The 21,808-nt window shown below is 48.0% G+C and overlaps 7 protein-coding genes across 7 annotated transcripts; 3 read left to right on the top strand and 4 right to left on the bottom strand.

The window, feature by feature from the left end:
- Positions 1-171: 171 nt before the first annotated feature.
- Positions 172-2,149, top strand: F5B22DRAFT_630641 (uncharacterized protein). The gene is made up of 6 exons (XM_047976562.1): positions 172-594; positions 657-794; positions 848-1,171; positions 1,218-1,285; positions 1,372-1,454; positions 1,511-2,149. Exons 1-6 carry the CDS (start codon positions 433-435, stop codon positions 1,858-1,860), a joined length of 1,125 nt encoding a protein of 374 aa, XP_047825001.1. The 5' UTR covers positions 172-432; the 3' UTR covers positions 1,861-2,149.
- A 2,753-nt stretch (positions 2,150-4,902) lies between these two features.
- On the bottom strand, positions 4,903-7,257 carry F5B22DRAFT_640408 (amidase signature enzyme; the record flags this gene model as incomplete). The annotated part of the gene is made up of 3 exons (XM_047977846.1): positions 4,903-5,147; positions 5,281-6,608; positions 7,097-7,257. 3 exons carry the CDS (start codon positions 7,255-7,257, stop codon positions 4,903-4,905), a joined length of 1,734 nt encoding a protein of 577 aa, XP_047825000.1.
- A 515-nt stretch (positions 7,258-7,772) lies between these two features.
- Positions 7,773-11,699, bottom strand: F5B22DRAFT_662609 (uncharacterized protein; the record flags this gene model as incomplete). The annotated part of the gene is made up of 4 exons (XM_047980459.1): positions 7,773-7,834; positions 8,012-11,374; positions 11,437-11,484; positions 11,579-11,699. 4 exons carry the CDS (start codon positions 11,697-11,699, stop codon positions 7,773-7,775), a joined length of 3,594 nt encoding a protein of 1,197 aa, XP_047824999.1.
- A 377-nt stretch (positions 11,700-12,076) lies between these two features.
- On the bottom strand, positions 12,077-13,011 carry F5B22DRAFT_630634 (uncharacterized protein). The gene has a single exon (XM_047976561.1). The coding sequence runs from the start codon at positions 12,741-12,743 to the stop codon at positions 12,438-12,440; it is 306 nt and encodes a 101-aa protein (XP_047824998.1). The 5' UTR covers positions 12,744-13,011; the 3' UTR covers positions 12,077-12,437.
- Positions 13,012-14,033: 1,022 nt separating this feature from the next.
- Positions 14,034-15,805, top strand: F5B22DRAFT_640406 (cytochrome P450; the record flags this gene model as incomplete). The annotated part of the gene is made up of 3 exons (XM_047977845.1): positions 14,034-14,841; positions 14,913-15,021; positions 15,166-15,805. The coding sequence occupies 3 exons, from the start codon at positions 14,034-14,036 to the stop codon at positions 15,803-15,805; spliced, it is 1,557 nt and encodes a 518-aa protein (XP_047824997.1).
- Positions 15,806-16,016: 211 nt separating this feature from the next.
- Positions 16,017-16,976, bottom strand: F5B22DRAFT_574250 (uncharacterized protein). The gene is made up of 2 exons (XM_047973194.1): positions 16,483-16,976; positions 16,017-16,394 (listed from the first exon to the last, which is right to left on the bottom strand). Exons 1-2 carry the CDS (start codon positions 16,890-16,892, stop codon positions 16,229-16,231), a joined length of 576 nt encoding a protein of 191 aa, XP_047824996.1. The 5' UTR covers positions 16,893-16,976; the 3' UTR covers positions 16,017-16,228.
- A 2,052-nt stretch (positions 16,977-19,028) lies between these two features.
- On the top strand, positions 19,029-21,447 carry F5B22DRAFT_574269 (uncharacterized protein). Its single transcript, XM_047973195.1, has one exon. It carries the CDS (start codon positions 19,387-19,389, stop codon positions 21,130-21,132), a length of 1,746 nt encoding a protein of 581 aa, XP_047824995.1. The 5' UTR covers positions 19,029-19,386; the 3' UTR covers positions 21,133-21,447.
- Positions 21,448-21,808: the final 361 nt, after the last annotated feature.

Raw genomic sequence — 21,808 nt, 5'->3', positions numbered from 1 at the left:
TATGACAGTGCTGCCCCCAATGTAGCCTCGAAATCCGCCCGGAAGTGAAACTACGTCGTAATCAGCACGGGACCAGAAAAGGTGGCGTAATTGGTCGCTTTGACATGTTCTACCTAGCAATAGAGTGGTAGCCATGGAGCCACGCCGGGACTTTAGCTCTCAAGGACCACACATAGATAGGCTGAAGTTCTTCGCCGCTTACGAAGTAGATATAGCTTCCAACCCAGCCTGATTGGCTTTTCAGATTTGAAATCAATGAGAGCCATTCTAAGCATCATAATCCTGTCGATTAAGCGCCTTTCCCGCGTTCGCTGCTAGATTGTGTATATTATAGTGGCACGTCCGGTGCCAGACTGAACCAAGACGCTGCTGAATTGAAGCCGATCCCTCAAGACAGGATAGGAGAACGAATGATAGCCTGGAAGCTACACTATGGAGCAACATCAGGCTTATTACGAAACGTCAGGTCATGTCATTGCTGCAGCGGTAGTTCTGTCCGTTTTGGACATTGTGGCCGTTGTCTTGAGATTTGCGGCGCGAAGGAGTCAGCACCAGGCACTCAAGATAGACGACTGGCTTATACTTCCGGCTACTGCAAGTTTATTTGATCTCATCCTATTGATGCACTTGCTAACCCCTATGCACATGTTCTATAGATCTCTACAGTTGGTATCGGTGTGTCTATGGTATATGGTACTACTCAACAAGCACTGGGATATCGAACCCACATTCCCGCAGACTTCGCAGGAGACCCGTTCGACGTTACCACTTATCAACTTGCCACAACTTCTAAGGTATGCAATCACCAAGACTACTGCAGATTATCATTGTTAAAATGTAATTCCAGGTAGAGTTCGGCTATTCTGTACTATTACCTTTGACACTTGGCTTGGTAAAGTCGAGCTTTTTATTCTTCTACATGAGAATCTTCGTTGCAGAAAAAAAGAGCCCGATAAACATACTGCTGGTTGGGCTTATTGTGTTCGTTACAATATGGGCTCTGGCATTTAGTTTGGCTACCGTGTTCGGGTGCAAGCTCGACGTCGAGGCCCATTGGGGTTCTACTCACGATCTAGAGACGAAGTGCATGGGATCTATGACGGTGGTGCTACTCCTCTGCATAACTGATTTTGCTGCTGATCTTGCCATCATCATCATCCCCATCCCATTGGTAAGTAACCCCTCAAGATAGCTGACGGGGAGCTGACTACTGCTAGGTGTGGCGCTTGAACTTGTCAACCCAGAATAAGGTCGCTATAAGTGCCGTATTTTTACTTGGTTCAGTGTAAGTCAGTAACTTATCATACTCAGGAATTAACCCCCTACTTGAATTCACGGATAAAGCGGTGTCCAAAAGCTGACATTTATTAGAACAGTCGCGGCCTCTTTAGCTCGCCTTATAGTTGAGGGTCGTGCAGTAAATATTGGGTTTGCCCCTGGCAGTGATTCCATTCGTAAGTTTCTGGAAGGTCTAGTATCATCTGAAATATAGCTCTAACAAAATCCATAGTCGTGATAACAGAGTATATATATTGGGGGTTTGTCGAGTTGGCTGTTGCAATAGTTGCAGCATGCTTGCCAACTCTACATGGCTTTCTCGGCAAATACTCTTTTCTCGAATTGCCTAAACGTTTCAAGTCTCTGTTTCGTTCCCATTCAAACGGCCAGCCTTGGTCGCCAGACGAGTCAGATAGGTCTCCTGCAATCCCACATCTCCCTGCAGGTCCTGTCACACATACATCAACAGAAGCTACATACGCGACTCCGGCGATAAAACTCCGTAATATGGAGAGCGAGACACCCCTTTTCAAACCCGATGTGGTAACTACGTCACAATCTCGGTCCATAGAAGAAGTCTAAACGTGTTTCAGCTTGAATAAGCTACGAGGTGGCCTTGTCAGCCATGCTTTCAATGCACTATCCAGGCGAGTTCGTAAAGTGGTTATTATGGTTCGTTCTTGTTTTGACTTTAGAAGATGCTCCGGTTGCGAGGACTCTTATGTACTACTGTGTCGTTCAAATCTAGACTTACGTGATGAGGGCCAAATTAAGGTACTACTTAATTCATGTGTAAATGACTAGAAATGAGTAATAGGCTTATGAATTCATTGCTAAACTCATCAAGCACCTCCGTTAACTAGAACACTAAGGGCGCAGATTAAGCCACTCAGCAGCCTGTTGCTATGCCTGAGGACAAAGGTTTGATAGCACTAATAAGAGTCCGACTTAGGCGTACTGGAGGCGAAACAATGTGATCTGATACTGGGATAGGGCCTTCCTATGTTGTCTTAGAGCCACTTTAACAAGTTTGAATAAGCCCTAGATTAATCGACAGGCCTATCACAAGAGAACTAGCAGCATGAGTAGTGACTGCAGATATGCGAGTCGAGGTATGCACAGGCCGCATCAGAAGCCGCAGTATTACTAACAACTAGATTGTCTCTTCAAGACTTGTCCACACCACATGTCCATACAGGTATTCTGGATATTAGAAGTACCAGTGGTTGTTGGCGGTGGGCTCAACATGCCTTGCATGAATCATACGAAGGCGGAAATTCTCCAAACGGTTCCGGCGGCTCAGTTGATTTCGAGTCCAATCTACAGAAGTTACGGTCACAGGTATCCATCAGCGTTGAAACGGTCGGCCAATACAAAGAGTGCGTGGATGTTTTCGACCCCAACCTCCGTGCCGGGTCTTGATTGACTGCCAAGAGCAGAGGTTGGCACTGCTATCTGCAGCCTAGCAGGACCCCAGCCACTTTGGGGATTAACAACACTACTACTGTGATCCTAATATCATACCGCAGCAATGAATGAAACGTGGTGTGGTATTGTGCCGGAAATACTCGGCGCAAGCGAAGGTACTGCAGTGTTGGCCTATGCATGCTGGACCATTGCACATACATGATTCTAGTTCAAACCCCGAAATTTCAGAGTTATTGGCTCCAGCTTTCACCAAAAGATGGTGGGAAGAGAGGCTCTGCATGCTTACAGCCATTTCCTGGTACCCAGCCAATGGAAAACAGAAGCAATGAACTGCCACGTGTTGATCATCGCAGGATCGTCCCTTTGACATGCTAGGTATCACCATTGGCTCAAGAGGCCCCCTCTCCTTTCACCTAATGTATTCGCATGACTAAAGAACTAAGCATCACACACTATCCCAAGGGGCATAAACGGCTACATCTCTATACTATTCCATGTTGCGTAGACCTACCTACTAGAGACAATCTATAGTCAACCTCGGAAGCAGTGTTCATCGTTATCCATTGCAGCACAGACGCTTATACTATAGAACAAGTTGCTGACTCAACCTGCCCCCAACAACGCGTGAGCGGTAGTCATATTGCTAGCACAGCAAGCTTAGGTCATCCATAGTTATTATAGCATGAGCATTAGAACACCCTTATTCTACACAACATACTCAGTCTTGAGTGAAGGGTTTGATGTAATTGCTAATAGCCAGCCCAGAGCCCTTGAGAGTTAGTCACGTGCAAATATAACCATAATTATGAGAAGGAGACAGGAGTTATGCGAGAACCTGGTAGTTGGGCAATGGCTTTTCATCAGTGATTTTCTCCAACCCAATAACCATTTCTTTCAAATACCAAATTGTCTCTTCTAGCGACTTATCCCCATTCGCTAGCGCTTTGTCTTGCGCTTCATCTAGCTCTGAGCGTGTGTTACTAATAAGCTCCATAGCCTTTTTGTGATTTCCCGTGGCTTTTAAGAAACTAGCTAATTCTCTTTTCGTAGTAAGAGTTTCGATGGAACGTTCCTTTACAGCCTGCATACTAGATATGGAGCACGAACCTTGATAGGAGATAAGATATTGCTATTAATCAACCTAAAATAAAATTCTGCAACGTGCCGAGAAGAGAAGATTGGTTTGTACGTTTTGCTGTAGACGATGTATGGATTTCGGATGACGGATGGAGTTTTCTCGCGCTAAGGACGCTGATAGGATAGTTGAATTCAAGCCAAGTATGATTACTCGGTACAAATGTAAATACCTGCAGAAACACAGCAATGGCGTCTTATTCATGTTGACTTACTCATGAAACGAATGTAATGATGCACCTAGTATCCTGATCGAGTAGCTTGTTCTAATACTTGCACGAAGTGGCCTGGACGGAGACTCAACCCGACAAAAATTGCCGGAAGCATCCCTGACATTGAAAAAGGCCAATCCGGCCAGTCAGCTGCCTCCAAATTTCCCTATACAAATCCACCTCAGCAGCCGCAGTTGAAACCTGAAACCCAGTTTTCCTAAGAAACCACCCTAAACTAAAGTTGTCTGCTTTACACGCGGCAAAGGCCATCGTCATGCCCGAATATTTATTGGTTCCGGATTGGCCGACAATAACCGGCACCAGCGTGAGCGAGTTCTGGCACAAACCCGGCACAGAAGAGCTGCCAAATGATGAGGGAGGCAAGGTTTTGGCAGTAGATGCACAAGAGGTCGAGAACGGAACACCGGGAGGGATATTCGTCTACCTCAACTTCTATAACATCGTAAGTCGCTTTTGACTGCTCGAAAACGATGTGTTATGTTGATTCTCCCCGTAAGTAGCACTGACAAACGAGGACGAGGGAGCTGACGCGAGAGGAATTGAATAGCGTAGTCTCTACCAAAGCTCACATCGACACTACACCCGCAAGGCATACTTAGCATACGGACAGAGAGATACGATTTATCAGCATTAGTTTCGATTTATATTTGCCTAGATCTTTGCCGTGGCCAACAGCGGTTTTGCACCATATATACTTATTGTCATGAACTTATACCTAATTACAACTATAGATAGTTCCACGTGTAACTGCTTACACTACGTAAGAGTCTCAAAATGAAGACACGTGTTCTTTTCCTATCTTCAATTGATATCTCCCAAGCAATGCTCATTACATTTCTCCACCTAAGGTTGATCGATGAATCAAGGTACACAAATCTGACTCAGGCTTAATAATGGGTATGAGCTCCCTTCGTCTTTGGGATGCCTGCTCATACGCATAGGCATACTGTATAAGCTTCTGATCACTCCACTTGTCGGCAGTGAAGCTGAGACCAAGAGGTATGCCCGGCCCCGTGCTTATAGTCTTATTAGTGTAGTCCCAAGCTGTCTTGGCTTCTGGTCCAAGTACGCCCACTTCGATCATCGTGCGTTAGCAAGCATTCGTTCAACCTCGAATAGAAGGAAGGGAAATGATCAAAACGGTATAAGAAATGCGAGTTCTTTGCACAACTAATAGAGTGACGAGAAAAGGCGTCATGTCACTTACTGGGCACGGTTACAATGGGAAAGCCTGGAGCTGCGCCGACCGAGAGCGCGAGATCGGGTAGCATGACGAGAGCATCTAGTCCATGTTCTTCGATCGGATCTAGGAGGAGGCTTTTCGATAGTGTTAAGACTGTGGTAAATGCGTTCCATGCTTCCAGACTACCCGCAGTAATGTTCAGTTGAGCAACGTTTTCCCAGTCAGCCAGGCCAATCGTTGAGGCGAGCTCCCTCGGCTCAGTCTTCAGACACTGAAGAACATCTGACACATTGCGGAAGACAACATCGTCGCTCGGTCTGATATTCTCCAAGTAGCGCGGTAGTGCGTCGTTGAAGTCCGCGCCCATATATACCCGGACGTTAGTTTGTAAAGTCAAAAGGATTTCTTCGAAAGTCTGCCCCTTAGTGTCCAGGGCAACGTCAACAACTTCAGCGCCCGCACTTTTCAGATCAGCTACAGCGCGGTCGAAAACGGGCTTGATCTGCTTGATATTAATGAGGTGTCCTGAGACTGGCAAGTCCTCCATCCAAACCACGCCAATTCGTGCTCCTTTCAACCCCGATTTTCTCAGCCCTGTGGAAAAGTGTGGAGGAGAGCCCCAAGGCTGAGCGGATGTATAGTTGTCGTTCAGGTCCTTGCCAGCCATGGCTTCTAGAAGGATGGCCGCATCCTCGACATTCTGGGTGATCGGTCCGGTTGTATCTTGTCGGGCAGTGACGGGCACGACTCCAAATCTCGAGGTCAAGCCTACTGTGGGCTTGACACCGACGACATTGTTATACATCGCCGGGCAAGTGATGCTTCCTGATGTCTCGGTACCGAGTGTCCCGGCTGCAAGTCCGACAGAAGCTGCGACACCCGAACCGCTAGATGAACCACAGGCGGTTTGATTCTTGACATATGCGCCGAAGGTTTGGCCACCGCGTGGACTCCAGCCTGGCGTCGCGTTGGAGCTGCGGATGCCAGCGAATTCACTCAAGTTCAGCTTGCCTAAGATGATGGCGCCCGCCTCCCGAAGCTTGGCGATAACCGTAGCCTCTTCGGTGGGGAGCGCTCGGGCGAGACAGACGCTCCCGGAGCCGGTCAACATAGAGTCAACAGTGGCATAGTTGTCTTTGACCAGAATCGGTATACCATGCAGAGGGCCCCTTACTTTGCCGTCTGCGCGCTCTCTGTCGAGGTGTCGGGCTATGCTCACGGCATCGGGGTTGAGCTCAATTACGGCGCCGAGGTCATCGTTGACTTCGCCCACTCGCTGGACGTACAGCTTAACTAATTCTTGGCTATTGAAGTCGCCAGCTTTGAGCAGCGCTGCTAGTTCGGCAATTGAACTGTCCAAAAGCGACAGTGACTTAGCGGGTACCCATAATGCATTTATGTACCACGACCAAAAGCAGATAGCCACGATAACTGAAGACAACATGTTGCCTGAGAAAGCCATATACAATCAGTGAAATTTGCAGCGACTGGCCTCAGCACGAATTGATAATTCACTCACCCATTGAAGAGTTTTTATTAGAATAGTCATTAGCTGACATAAGGAAACCACGCGAATTTAGTAAGTCTGAAGGATTTACTAGAGCGCCAAAAGTTCCTTAACAGGCAGCTGTTCACTAGATCCTAGCCCCTTAATAGGTCAATCCCGTCGATGGCTACGAGAAAAGGGCGGGACCATCGCACCGCCACAATGAGTCAGCAGATGTTCTCACACTGAGCTCCTAATATTGTGGTTAGCCATATACGTAGCGTGGGTTTCGGGAATGACGAGGGAACTGCGCTTCTTCATTGCCAGCTATCTTGAATTCAAGCTCTTGCGAACCAGGTCGTACGAGCAAAGCGCGGGTTGAGCTGCACCCCTTTCTGGATCGATACGCTAGGGTTGCCAGTTGATCGAAAGTCACGAAAGAAAGCAATCCAGTCTACCCCATATTCGCTCAAGCTTCGCCAGTCATTGCTTGAGATCCCACCTTGTACGAGCATGTCTTCACTCAAGTAGATGAAGCCTTACTGATACGGTACTCTTTATGGAAGAGCCGCCTGTGGACATTGGAAGAAGGATTTCATGCTAAGAAACTCGTCTTTCGCTTCTCCAATATACTAGTATTGCTTAACGATTTGCTATTGAGAGTTCAGCCAACGCTGATCCTTGCTACGGGACTTATCAGCAAACCTTCAAGTATGCTGTACCTAGTACGAGAGGAGGATCTCGCAAGAATGTTAACTAGACTCGCGTCAGACATACATTTAGCGATCGAGCACAGGTTAAAGGTAGACAAAGATTACCTTCATCGTGTTCTGCGTACAATTATTAGAACTACCACTTTTATACATGACAACACATACAACGCGTAGAATATAACTGGCTAATGCCCCTGCCACATAGACCCTAGGGTAGAGACCTAGAATTCGTGACATAATACAACCTCATTTTGACTGGCTCGCCTAATCTAACAACGTGCACCCCTATTATGACAGCTACCAGTTGGAATCTGTTCTTAATTAACCCAAGGTTTGCCTTTGTCATACTGCACGGCACTCTCCCACATCACGATGTAGACTACAAGGCCGATGTGATTTATCCTTATTAGCAGTAGTCAGTGCCTTTCATCCGACAGGCGAACAGGTCCCTTGAATGGCATTTATTTGCAGACGGATTTGTGTGCTTTCCAGTCTATTCGCTGGCATTCGCGCGAGCAATACTTAACCTTCGTACACCGCCCACAATTCAACAAACTGCCCCCATCAGCCTGTTTGTTCTTGCCACAGGACGCACATCCACCATCAACAGATGTCTTCCTAACATCCACAACGTTCTTCTTGCCCAGGTTGCCCAGGTCGGGAGAGTACATGTCATCCGCGAAAGGAGCCCAGAACGCGGGCGAGATGGTGGCCCGGACGGCATACTTGGACAATCCTTTCCAGCCTGGAACGTTGCTGATGAAATTTGAAGGGAGTTTCCCGCTGCCGCACGAGCATAGCACGCGCTTTCCATTCTCGGCATTCAGGGGGACTGAGCAGGAAATCGCGTACTCGCAGTCGTCTCGATGAGTCCAATCTCGACAGCGTTCCACGTATGCGGGCAGAGCGTGTCGCCAAAGCCGCATCTCTGCGTCGTCTACTTGGACTACGATGACACCGAATGCGTGCAGCTTAGCCAGTGAACCCATGATATCAGGCATCAACGCATTGTGTAAAGGAAGAATAGCGCAGTCGAGCACGACAGCACGGTTAGAAAGGTCTAGGCGTAGAGCGCTCGCCAGGATGATGACATGGGCGCCACCGTTCGCGGCGTTGTTGAGGTAGAATACCCGACTCTTGGTGCCCTGTAGCCCGGCAAATTGAACAAAGATGGAGAAGATGGATTCCTTGAAGTTTAGACGGACTTGCTCGCCTGCGGATCTTGGCACGTCCTCTTTCTCACGCAATGCTCGTTCCCTGGCTGACATGGCCAATGAGAGATGAGGAACCAGCCACTGCAGTCTACTATTTTGCGTGATCTGGATGACGGGACATTTCTGCAGATTGAGGTAGGGCATATTGAAATTCACCGGCTTCCCAGATTGAGCACGAACGGGAAACATGTATTCTGGATATTCCATCCACTCGGAACTATCTGCTACTTGTGTAACAACTTCGATGTAGGATGACTTCCGGGCGATCCTCAATTTTTGATAAGATTGCTGAATAGAAACGGGAAAGCATAGACCTAGGGGCAAGCTCCGCCCTAGCGATATGGCCACTTCGCATGGTGACACAATCGATTTCTTGACCTCACACCCACTGGTAAGGGCCTGTTTCAGGTCGCTAGACATGATGTCCAGTCGGCCGGTAAGACTTGTCATGGCTCCTGTTTTTTGGTCAACAGCCGCGATCAATGAGGCCTCTGCTCCTGTTCCAATATCGCTTGCTGGTGCTGTTCGAGTAAATCCAGTCACAACTGGAAAGCCTTTCTGATTGGGCGCAAAACGTGTAACGTGGACTGCGTCCGAGTTATCGAGGGTGGTTTCATACACGTTCAGTGTAAAGCCAAGCTTCGAAAGGAAGTTAGCAACAGTTGCTGGTGAGTTATGGACTCCAAGGGCAACTAGGACATCTCGGGGCTGCTGAAGCAACTGGAAGGTCGTCGCAAAGAAGGACGCGATTAGAGGCGACGTTCCACTCCAACCTGCATCATCCTCTTGCACAGAAATCTCATAGGAGTCATCATAGGGCTTTCCAAGAGTGGACACCTCTCCAAATGATAACTGACAAGCCGGGAAAATGTTTTGCCACCCCCTCATTCTGAATCCGCCAGAACCCTGAAGTAGGCAGTGAACAGGAGGTGTACCTAGCCTTTGGAGATCCATATTGGTGAACACTGTGAGCTTGTTACGCGGGATCCTGAAAGTGACACAGACAACTGGTGGTATGTTTTTCCAGTCTCGCAAGTCTCCCCATTTTTCATCCATAGGTCTGACAGAAGATAGGAATGGTGTTAAAGTTAGACCCTCGTCACGCTTGCTCCAGCCTTTCATGACGTCTGTAGAGTAGACACCGAGCATGTGAAGATATACGTTGAGCTCTTGGTAGTAGTTCATTCCCATTGGTGCATTGGACCTGCCCTCGATGAGGTCCATGGTGCTTTCCATCACTGCATCCCAATTACATGTGACTCGGGTTTGAACCAAGCGGAGGAACGACACAAAACTAGAACGTTGATACCATACAAGCGCGGACTTTTGGACACTATCCACATCAAAGTTGGACAATCGGTATGCCCAGTCTTCGTCAAGAAACATATGGACGTAGACTTTATAAAGGGTCTTTGCGAGTAGTTTTGGATCGAAGCGAAGTGGAATGCTTCGAGGCGATGGTGTCATAGCCGAGCTCATGCAAAGTTCGCGCTTCCAGGAAGTCCTGAGGAACATCTGGCCTCCTTGTAGACTGGTTTTTGGGTTCTCGGATAGTCCCCCCATGAGCGTGTCCAACATCATTTCGTCAGCGATAGGGATAGGCGAGGTATTGCTCCAGTATTCGACTGGGAACAGGCCGAGAAGCGTAGAGAGAGTAGGTACATGGCCACACAACACTTGATCAAGCACTTCTTTGTAACCTTTATGATTCCTGGCAAGGACTTCGGTGTACAGAACAGCTGAAACATCATCACGCAACAATGGGGAGGTTGCGGTCAAAAGCGTCAGTGAGCCCAGATGATCACAAAGATTGGAAGTGTCTATCACATCAAATTGGACAGGAGCTCGAGCACCGGGAGCATAATCAGAACCGTCTAGCACGAGTGGCCGAACTCCATATCGGTCGCGGTACCAATGAGCTGTGATTTCGGATGTCACCCGTTTGCGTTGCAGAGTATGTGCAAACGATATCGCATCACCGGTGAAAAACCGCACTCTGACATCATTCTTAGGAAATTGTTCTCTGTACGATGCCAACCATTCACGAAATTCGGCACGAGCAAGAGCTGCATACTTCTCATGCCGCGGGAGATCGTTAACAGCAGCATCAGTTGAGTCAAGGGGAGCATCAACTGCCGCAAGATGAAAGCCAAGTAGAGGGTCAGTGCCATAGTGTATGACAGCTCCGTCTCCGAGGGTAAGAAAGGCGGGATTTGGGTGTGTGGCAGCTGATCTGATGTCCGCCTTTAACTCTGTAGTTCCGCACTTCCAGTAATGTTGGTTGAGAGTATTGAGATCTTGTAGGCAGCCAAGATGAGCTGGGGAGGCTGAGCGCAATCCAGTCAAATTGATGCTACCGAGATCGACACGGTTCTGATGTCTTGCCTTCACTTTGTCGAGGACGGACTGAAAGTGATCTTTGAAGCGAGCAGACTCGGCTCCCTTCTGCTCGACGCTGTAAAACGCCCACATTTTACGAACATCGGCAAGCGTGGCACAATCGCAGAAACTTAGGCAACGTCCGTACTTGCCCTGTTGCCAAGTCTCCATAGTAGTCGAGAGTTCGTAAAGCATCTTGCTCTGGGAGCGTAGAAGGTCAAGGTCTCGTTGATCCAGATACATATGATAGTATATGTTCCAAAGGGAGTTATCGTTCTGGCCATCGTTATTGTCGATGATGAGCGACAAAAGTAGTGCATTGCGAGCTTCAATACGTATATATCAGTGCGTTTCACTCACTTAGTCGAGGATGAAGGCAATGACTTACCTATGACGGCCTTTTGATTGTCGCAGCAGGTTATATCCAGCTTGCGGCCTGGGATTGGTTAATAAGCCACAGAGACATTCCTCAGAAGGGGGCCACTTGCTATCATTGCAAATAGTGAATAAGATATTTCGCACATCGCCACATCCGAGAAGCAGGATGTTGGCAGGGTCACCAGGGGGTAGGGACTGGGTGAGGGAGATCGCAGGTGTGTTCCCTATCGGGTAGAAGAACGACTGGATGTTGATGGTTGCTGGTGTCAACATCATGAAAGTAGTTGGGACGAATCAAAAGGTCATCCAAGGAGAGCTGAGAGGGCTTGGAGGAGGAGAATTATCATGAGAAAAGAGGCGTAAGTGATAATTAAGGGTGAAGATATCAAAGTCAACCAAGGTAGGTAGAAAAGACTAAGACTACGAGAATCTCCTGGAGAGTCTGTTTGTCTCAAGGCAGCAAGGAATCCACGGCCGGTCTGAGGTAACCAGCCTGTATGCGCCTTGCCGTTGCTGCATGAGTTGTCAAACAAACGTGTATGGTTGACATAGGGCATAACAACACCGTGTTTTCTTTGCCGAAGTTTAGCCCAGCGTCCAAGTGTAACAATACCCAATTGCACCGCTTCTGCCTACGCGCAAGACCTAGCTTATCTAGTCTCTCTATTGAAAGTGCTACTCCAATCATTAAAAAATGGTATCGAGCTCGGCTGCGCGAGGAGCATTATTGCTGCCAAGGTCATAAATAGCGCCTGTTTGCACGGGAAGACACATTAACGTAAAGTGAGCCAACAAGTAAATCGAAACACCCGTAGCTGGTCTGACTAGGCTACAAGTTATCAAGTGCCGGGAATCAAACATATATTTCAAGAGCTGGCACCCGCCCTTGGGGTGTGGACGGAGGGCGAAAGACTCCCACATCCTCATTTTACCAGCCCGAACGCAATATCCACCCTTGTTGTCGCGACCCAGATGTTTCCGTGATGCGACATTCCGGAATCCAAGCCAGCCTTAATGTTCAACGCATAGCCAGCGCCAGCACCCATCTATAGTCGACGGGTTATGTAGTTCCACTTCCCCATTGATGAGGGTTAGCGCGTCCCCCGAAGACCGGTGGCGGATCATGTACATTTGTTTATGCCAGGGCACCGCTACCGCATCGCCTACTACCGCATGATCGGCGTGGGATGAGTAGCCAGGAAGTGAATCGCTGTGTTCTTTGGTGATGTGAGTGGGAGTGCTTGCTGGGGATGGGTCGCTAGAATTAACCGAGTGGGCATTTCTCTTGTCTGACTTATACTTCATAGTAGGATTCATATCGGAATTATTGATTGTGGAACAGTATTAGGGTCGCAATCCCCAACTTGCAATCAATGCGCTATCATTGAAGGATGAGGTAGTTAAGGGATAAGGAAAAGAAGCTTTAATACTCTAGATTGCTAATGCTGGTCCAAATTCCAAGCGCGTACAAGGGCAGTGGTTCCTTTGACGTTTACTCCATTAGGCTGCAATAGGTACGGTTCTACCTTTGCCACGCAAGTCGATACAACCATATCTCACATTAACGGGAACTAGCGGGCAGAACGCCAGCTAATAGATGCTGGCCTACAAACGAAACGATTGTTGATAAGCTCCCGCACCAGCCAACTGTGCTCCTAGAGACTGGGTGGTGGGACTTAAAACGTACTGCCGTCGCGGGGAGCGGGCGAACCTTGGCCGAGGTCGAGTCTGCTAAGGAGAGCGCGCTCTAGGATTTCATCGAGGTTTGAGGGAGGGGCGGTCTTGCGCGATCCTCAGAGGGTCCTGGCAGCTATTTTCGTCAACAGTATTGATATCTGCTAGTTTCACTACGGTTCTCAAAGATCTCGAAAAGCACACAAGATTCAGACCAGACGAAGGAATACGTATTTGCATGGTTGAGCTAGCATGCTGATAATCATTCGCCATTGCAGGTACTGAATCGCTAAGGTCAACGGTCAATGCATTTCCTAAAACTCTATCATCTAGGATATAAGCAAGCGAAAAACAATAGCCTATAGGGTGCAAGAAGACCATGCCATTTTCGCTCTATTACTGATCATTCTTGCGAAGCCAAGAAAATGTACCCACAAGAAGTTCCCCAAACCTCACGGCAAGTCTGGCGAGTCTGAGAGGATATACAAATTTCACGAAGCAGGTATTGCTATTCGCCCTTTTGAGCGGCTCACATGAGTCAGTCGACTAGAACTCATTTGTACGTTTTGCTAGATAGTATAGACAAAGCATGGATCTTGGATGAACGATGGGACTGTCTCGCGCTAAGGACCCTCATAGTGAACGGAAGCCAAGCACGTGATACGAATACGAATACCAGCAGCAACGCAGAAACGGCGTCTTATTCGTGTCGACTTGCTTATGAAACGAATGCAATGACGCGCCGATTTTGATATAAGAATCAGTAGAACTAGAGCTTCTTGATATCATTCTCAGTAACGGCACAATGGTCGTCGCTTCGAGTTTACAAAATGCAGAATTAAACAATTTCTCCTGAACTCTCTGTAGTCTCCTCTGCAGCACTTGAGTAACCTCAATTAATTCATGATATTGTACTCACCAAACTTCCTCAGGATGGAGCTTCATACGATAAATCGTGGCGCTTTGTACATTCTTGTTGCCCTCCTTACCGTAATCTTCGTCAACGTCGCCCGCCAGTACCTCCCTCGTCGAAAATCCGAGCCGCCTCTCGTCTTCCATTGGCTACCCATAATTGGCAATGCGATCGAGTACGGGACGGATCCTTTCAATTTCTATAAGAGGTGTCGAGCAAAGCATGGCAATATATTCACCTTTGTTCTTTTGGGAAAGAAAATGACGGTATGTCTGGGACCCGAGGGAAACGAGTTCGTGCTCAACGGGCGCGTCTCAGATGTCAATGCCGAAGACATCTATGGTCCCTTGACGACACCCGTCTTCGGCTCGGACGTCATCTACGACTGTCCCAACGCAAAGTTGATGGAACAGAAGAAATTCGTCAAATTTGGACTGACGCAGCAGGCCCTCGAGAGCTATGTCCCGCTGATTGAAGGAGAGGTTCTGAATTACCTGACTAGCTCAAAATGCTTTCAGAACACGAGTGGCAAGGTCAATATATCTGCAGTCATGGCGGAGATCACCCTGTTCACGGCCGGTAGGGCGCTGCAAGGCGCCGAAGTACGGAAGAAGTTAACAGCTCAGTTCGCTGAGTTGTACCACGATCTCGACATGGGCTTCCAACCCATTAATTTCTTGATTCCATGGGCTCCATTACCGCAAAATCGACGTCGAGATGCGGCACATCTGAAAATGAGGTCTGTCTACATGGATCTTATCAACGACCGCCGGCGGAGATCTACACACAATAAGTTTGGGGGGATATATGTCGACGAAGAGCCTGATAGTAAGTCAACTCCAGTCAATTATTCTGCTTCTCCTAGTATGATAGATAGATACTGACATAACTTACTACAGTGATATCTAACCTGATGAGCTGCGTATACAGGAGTGGCCAGCCAGTGCCAGATAAGGAGATTGCGAATATGATGATTACAATGCTCATGGGTGGGCAGCACTCATCCTCGTAAGTCCCATTCAGACTTCTCCTAAATAATGGTTCATTTGCCGGAACCGTCTCAACGAACTTGCCTAGGCGCTTTGTCATCGCAACTTTGTCCATCAAGTGACATAGACGCAGCACGCTAATCCACTCATTACATCTCCACAGGTCCGCAAGTGCCTGGATTATGCTCCGCCTAGCCTCACAACCCAGCATCGCAGAAGAGCTATACGACGAACAAAGACAAAACCTCGGCTCCGATGCAACTACACGGCCTCTCTCCCTCAGCGACCTTGACAAGCTACCACTCCTCGCCAACGTGATCAAAGAGACACTGCGAGTACATTCCTCGATTCACTCGATCATGCGCAAAGTGATGCGGCCTATCGTCGTGCCGGGCACCGACTACGTCATCACGCCGGACAAGGTGCTGGTATCGTCGCCCATAGTATCCCACATGAGCCCCGAGCACTTCGCCGACCCCGAGCGCTGGGATCCGCACCGCTGGGACCACCACGTCGAAGTCGCCGATGCCGACGACGTCGTGGACTACGGCTACGGTGTCACGAGCAAGGGAACTAAGAGCCCGTACCTGCCTTTCGGCGCCGGCCGTCATCGGTGCATCGGGGAGAAGTTTGCGTATCTGAATCTCGCAACTATTGTTGTCACTATTGTTAGGAATATGAAGCTTAGGACACCCGATGGCTCGGATAAGGTACCGCCGACGGATTATAGCTCGCTGTTTTCGAGGCCCGTGCAATCTTCTGAGATTCTGTGGGAACGACGCAGGTCTGAATCGTCTACCTGAGCTAAAGGTGATGAAGTACAGGCTAATGTGAGGGTAGAGTCTGTTAAGAAGGGTGCATAGGTATCTCAGGAATGTACGATGAGAAGGAGACGGGCAGACGTGGGGGGAAAATGAGTAGAGTTACTCTTCTCGTGGCCAGTGAATGTAACCGCGAAATGACACTGTTAATGAGCATTTCAATATGCCGAGATAAGCGGTATACTTGGCAGGCAGCTCACTCATAGTCGGGGCAATGGGAAAGTCCTTCGCAATTCTCTTAAACGGGTGTCTAGAAATTCGATTCTTCTATTAAAGAATTGAAATTTTTGCCAAAATTCAAAATTATTGAAGTCCATTAATCATTATTCTCATATAGTACCCAAGCCGAATCCAATCATCATGTCTCATTAATATAAAGGCCGCAATTATCGGGCTCAAACCTCTCTAAGCGACGGCAGTCTTAGAATGAGGGGTGAGAGGAAGAGTGACGGGCTGGCAGGAAATGTCACGGACAGAATATATCTGGCCTAATGTCCAGTTGGGATTCTGATAGTAGGTCTCCTTGCAGTCCAGTGTCAAGTTAGCTGTGCCGTAGCCGGCGAAAGTGATCCTATATGCCGAAGCAATCATCCGTTAGTCTTTTTACTTCACTTGCCAATCGCCTACTATCTGGCTGTGGTATGTGATGGAACACTTACGGATACTGCGGATCTTCGTCACTGCAGGTCCAGGTTTGGTTGACTTTGAGCTGGTTCATGGGCCGGCTGAAAGAGAAAGACGTGCCGACCCCCGACCCCTCAGGCACCTCGCAGTCGTAGTTGATGTTTCCGTAGAAGAAGTCAGTCAGCCATGTGCTGTAAGCTGTACACGACACCTTTTCGGAGACTGCCGGGTTCGTTATGTTAAAGGCCACGGTGCCCGAGGAAATCTGATGAGCGGGAGTGGAAAAGGTATATCCGGCATGGTAAGTGAAGTCCTCGATGGTCCATGCAAAATCGCCGAACGATATCGCCGTGCAGCCCGGCGTGGTGTCGCGCGGGCTTAAACCATAGGGGGCCGCAATAGTGAAAGGCAATGAGGCAATGAGGGCGCTGGCGAAGTTGCGCATCTTGATGAATCTACTTATGTCTGGAAGACTTCGATGGAGGAATGTAGGATTTAAGAGAGGATATAATTGGGTGCTCGAGTGATTGAGCAGTGGATTTGCTGAGATTGGCTTGGTGAACTGGAATGCATGGTTATGTCCATGGAGACTCTGTCCACCTTTTATATGAGATTACCTCCATGGCTCGGTATACCGCGTATTGTTACTTCTTAGAAAAAGAATGAGACGATGGAACGTTCGGCATTGATGCTGACGGTATACGATCTTCGCTTGCCTCCCATCACGAGGGCGCCGTGGTGAGAAGCCCAACACGAGAGCGAGCCATGACGTAGCACGATGATCTCCCTCCACCTGGTGCTGAGCCATAGTACAGATTGATCCTAGTATACGTAGCATATGATGTGTTCTGATTCGCCAAGAGCTCGTATTCTCGCGATCCGACTCACATCAAAAACAGCGCCGTTGAACTACCTACTGATTACCCCGAGCCGCGCAACATTAGGTAAACCCATAATAGAGTCACCGACATCTTAGACATCGTTAGGTTGTGTGCAGCTGGAGAAGAGATTCCGATGCTGACAGGACATTCTCGTCCCCTCCCGGCCGCTCATTTAGATTGTCTTAGGAGGGTCGCCTTGGTATTGGCGCACCAAGGGTCTTGTGTATCCACATATCATTGATCCTAGTCGAACTCGGATCGCTCCGGTGCGGAATGCCATGCAAAACTGTGCATACCGCTTCTTGCCTTCGCTGCTCTGTTGATTAACCGACATGCGAGAGCTCTTTGCGTCGGGTTCTAGACTAGTTCTATTCCGCCCGTTCACAGCCCATCGTGGTCGGGCCTACAGGCCTCATGTAACGTCCCGAGCATCTGGATCTATCTCGGGCATCCGACTCCTCGTATTTAGCTCCAACCGCTCTTTGCCGCAATATCGAGACATTTCGATCTTGTCTTGGGCAAATGGTACGACGTTCAACAACAAACACGTGGTCTGCTGTGCACATAGGAACGCCACTACCATCTAATATTTGTTCCTAATGTCTTGCATTTATATTAAGTAAGTCAACCTTCAACGGGGCGACGGAGGGCAGCGTGAGCGGACAAAGCGAGCTGCATGCATATGAGAGGTCCAAGTACGCTGTCTCGCATTTTTTTCTACCTCTCGGTCGGTAATTGAGTGTTACATCAAAGCTTACTGTATAGTTATGCGATTCGAAGAGCGTTTCGTGTCAATGCGCCTGAACAAGTACTTACAATATTGAACCTGAACCCACCATGTACAACGATTCAAATAACTGATGATTTTTCATAGTTAGGATTGGACGATTGGAGGGATATTGGGGAGCGCAGTTCATCGATTATGACCGAGATCGCTGGCTGGGATGTTTGTTGGCTTACCCTTGTCACGTCCCCGTGTACGGTCCACGTGGAACGCACGATCGATAAATACCTAAGAAAACATAGTTCTCGAGTCCGCAAGTCCAAGATTTGCAAGATCTATACTCCGTACAGTTATGGATCGTTCATAACTATGGCAGATAATTGTCATTCAACAGCCCTTGGTCATCATTGCCTAGAGCATAGGGTAGACGATTTGATCTACAATTGCAGATGCATTAGGATAGGGTTAGATGCGCTACTGAAGCATAGAAAGAATTGCAATAGAACTTTACAAAAACGCAAAAAGCAAAGACAAAAAAGAAAGAAGAAAAAAGAAAAAAAAACCCCCCCGACTCCCGCCGGTGCCCTAATGAAGCCATCGCGAATCAAACGAAATTGACCCGGCAATTTCCTGATCGCAGTCCCTAGCCACATGTGGCTAGCCGATCCCAGCCACTCGATGACGCCATCGATACTAAGTAGAACACTTACTTGTCTTGGTAATTCCCTCAACAAACATCTACACAAACACAAACATCTACACAAACTTGAGGGCTTCTTCGAATGTCCATCCATGCCAATATGCCTGACTAGTTCTCTGTTTAAGCTGGACGACGAGTCTCATCCTTGCTACGTGGCAGCCACTCATTAGTATTAACGGAGACCGTGTGTTCCGTGTCGACGATCAATGCTCTATCACTACCCCACAATTCCAGTGCTGCTGGTAGCCAACACGCAGATAGAATAGATAGAAACAGGTCTAGTACATAGTAAAGGAAATTGCCCATCCACGCGACCCAGCCCCCTTTTCAACCCGACGTTTGCAATGAGAGCATGTGTGTGAATACTTAATCCTTAGACATGAGAAGTTCAAGCTGCTAGCCGCCAAGCCATCACGCCGGCCTCACCCAACATCCTACTGCTCGGACCTTCCATATACAGGAGCGGAGAAAGCAAGGGACGAAAGCAAGGGGGAATTTGGGGAGAGCAACCGAAAGGGCCTAACAACATCTAAGCTTTCGACTCAACATCTTGTCTAAACATCCTCGGACGGGAATTGTTCGAGTTGGAGGAAGTAGGCTTGCTACACGTTGTCTATGTATACATGCTCCTATCATGTTACGGCAACAGAAGCTCTGTGAGATTTGGGATTGCCCGCGCCCAGAACCGAAGACGATTCTTGACCTCCCGAAACACGTGAGAAGACGCATATATCTGCATTGTGGCCTTGTTACCCGGCAGAAGATTCTCCTGGCACCAAGCGCTGCTCTTTCAAACCCTCATGGCAGATGTATACCCACTGACTTTAATCTATTTTGCACCTGCAAGGCCATAAGAGACGAGACTAGAGCTATATTTTTCGCCGAGAATCACTTTACCATCCCTTATCGTCACATAGACGAGGGACTCAAGTTTATCCAGAGGCTGCCACCGAAAATCATCTCTAAACTGGCCTGGTTATGTGTTCATCTGCATACCGTGCCTACTGGGAATTCGTGGCCAGATTTCCTTGATGATTACTATCCGAGTATATTTACGGCATGGCATCCCACTCCGCTATCGCAGTATAGAATCCGGCGGTGGCGAGCAGTAGCCGGGCACCTCATGTCTCATTCGCCGCCTGGGATCCTGAATCTGCATATAGTGTGCCATTCATTGGATGAGGCAGTCATCACGGCCGTTCTTGAGCCATTGACCAAGCGCTCGGGAGTCCTTAAAGACTTCGATTTTCATCCGAGCAACACAGTGAACATGGATAACATACCCCCGGCATTTACAAGAAAATTCAAGCTCCCTGTCATATTCAAGGATCAACGCCAGAACTGCACAAAACCCTTTCGTTACCTCGACCTACCCACGGAAATCCAAGAGAGCATTCTCGCCAACACAGATCTTGTCACTCCTTCAAGAGAGGTATACTGGGACCTCGATGGCAAATATAGATATCATGCTGGAGGGGCTGATGGAATCTGCTGTAGTAGCGATTTGCACAAGGACTATGAACCCCAATTTTGCATGTCCTTACAGTGCAGGGAAACGTCCCGCGGTCCCAGCCATAGGCACCGCTCCCGGTATGGATGCTGCCCCCAGTGTTGGAGACCACCGCAGTCTTTGATGGTTGTAAGCCGAGCTATCCGTGAGCATGCGTTTAGGGTGCTGTGGCGGTATAACCGAGTTATTATCTACCCTTGGACAGGATATCGCCCCACCGGGTCGTCAGAGCCTGTTCCACAACAACAGATGCAACTCTGCAAGTTCATCACGACAAGCCAGGCATCGTTTCTCTTACGAAATTTGAGAAGCTTGGAACTCTGTTTACCGAACGTGGCGTTCGATGACCCGTTTAATTGCAGCGTTGACTCTGACGAGCTATCTGTCTCGAGTCCCCTGACCAACCATTGGATAACGGAGCTCCGTGACTACGCTGATGTAGAAAGGTTGACGATTACGGTCAACATGATGGCTCACGATTCAATCAGCAGAGCCACACGCACTCTGGACCCAACTCCCACGTTCTATAAATGTGGAGCGAAGTCAAAATCTGTCCTACTGTTTTCTCTCGCAACGCATATGCGTTGTCTCCAACCACTCCAGTTGCTACGCCACATGAAACGGTTCTTCGTTCGCTTGGAACCCGTATACGTCGCTCAAGAGGTCTCACAATCTCATACGTATCTCCCTCATTATTCAAGTAAATTGGAGACCATTTTGCTTAACTTGCGAAATGCGGAGGTATTGCTAGAGAAGTCGGTGATGGGTGAGGACTATGATAGTGGATTGCTTGGTAAGAGCGAGGAAAAGCCTAGCACCTGGCTTCAAAACTTTATTGTAGTTGAAAATGAATCCATCTCTACATATTGAGAGCTAGAAGAAGAATGCGGTCGAATTTTACACAGCTCTTGTTCTACCGCTGGCGGCAAATGGACTGTGCTGGGTTTTGTTAGGGACAGGACAGGTCTGGATATGCAGTAGGGCCCACTCTAAATGTGCAGTACGCAATTGCTAGCAGGCTATTTCAGCTGGCTACGACATCTGCACACTGTATACATCGAAAAACGTACTAAAATCAAGGGTTGTAAGGTATGAGGTTATCGCGAATTGTTAACCAACGCCTTTTTTAATCATATATTTCAAAAGTACAACGTTAATGAAAGTTAAATTTCACATTTCCTTAAATTTAAAATTTTATAAAAAGATAACTGTAGGTAATAAAATTAATAAAAGTATTATTATAAAAGCAATTAGTTAAAGGTTAAATGTTAAATAATAATTGAAACCTTGCAAGGTGTAAATAGTGTAGGGGAAACGCTGCAGCCTGCTGCAGTCTTCTAATTATTTCGAGACTATCTAGTCAATACATCTCACTTTCATAAGCATGCATCCGGGCATCTACCTAGCCCATCAGCTAGAGGCAGGCAGTCAGCATCAGGACCAACGTGAATACGACGTTGAACCAACTGAGCGGATAAGCACTTCACCGAATCCACTCTTAAGACTTCCCATTATTTTTCCATTTCCCGTCCTCCAACTCAGACCA

This window comes from Xylaria bambusicola (genome assembly GCF_022495145.1).
Source record: "Xylaria bambusicola strain CBS 139988 unplaced genomic scaffold F5B22scaffold_90, whole genome shotgun sequence".
Taxonomy (NCBI): domain Eukaryota; kingdom Fungi; phylum Ascomycota; class Sordariomycetes; order Xylariales; family Xylariaceae; genus Xylaria; species Xylaria bambusicola.
The sequence above is the reverse complement of the archived record's forward strand: the minus strand, read 5'-3'. Positions and strand labels throughout refer to the sequence as shown.

What these genes read in the sequence shown, in the direction of transcription:
- F5B22DRAFT_630641 (XM_047976562.1), top strand. Translation starts at nt 433, where the DNA reads ATGGAGCAACATCAGGCTTATTACGAAACGTCAGGTCATGTCATTGCT. An exon ending in TCATCATCCCCATCCCATTG is followed by an intron (nt 1,172 to 1,217) that starts GTAAGTAACCCC and finishes GACTACTGCTAG; the next exon opens with GTGTGGCGCTTGAACTTGTC. An exon ending in GTATTTTTACTTGGTTCAGT is followed by an intron (nt 1,286 to 1,371) that starts GTAAGTCAGTAA and finishes GACATTTATTAG; the next exon opens with AACAGTCGCGGCCTCTTTAG.
- F5B22DRAFT_630634 (XM_047976561.1), bottom strand. Translation starts at nt 12,743, where the DNA reads ATGAATCCTACTATGAAGTATAAGTCAGACAAGAGAAATGCCCACTCG.
- F5B22DRAFT_574250 (XM_047973194.1), bottom strand. Translation starts at nt 16,892, where the DNA reads ATGCGCAACTTCGCCAGCGCCCTCATTGCCTCATTGCCTTTCACTATT. An exon ending in GACGAAGATCCGCAGTATCC is followed by an intron (nt 16,395 to 16,482) that starts GTAAGTGTTCCA and finishes TTCGGCATATAG; the next exon opens with GATCACTTTCGCCGGCTACG.
- F5B22DRAFT_574269 (XM_047973195.1), top strand. Translation starts at nt 19,387, where the DNA reads ATGTTACGGCAACAGAAGCTCTGTGAGATTTGGGATTGCCCGCGCCCA.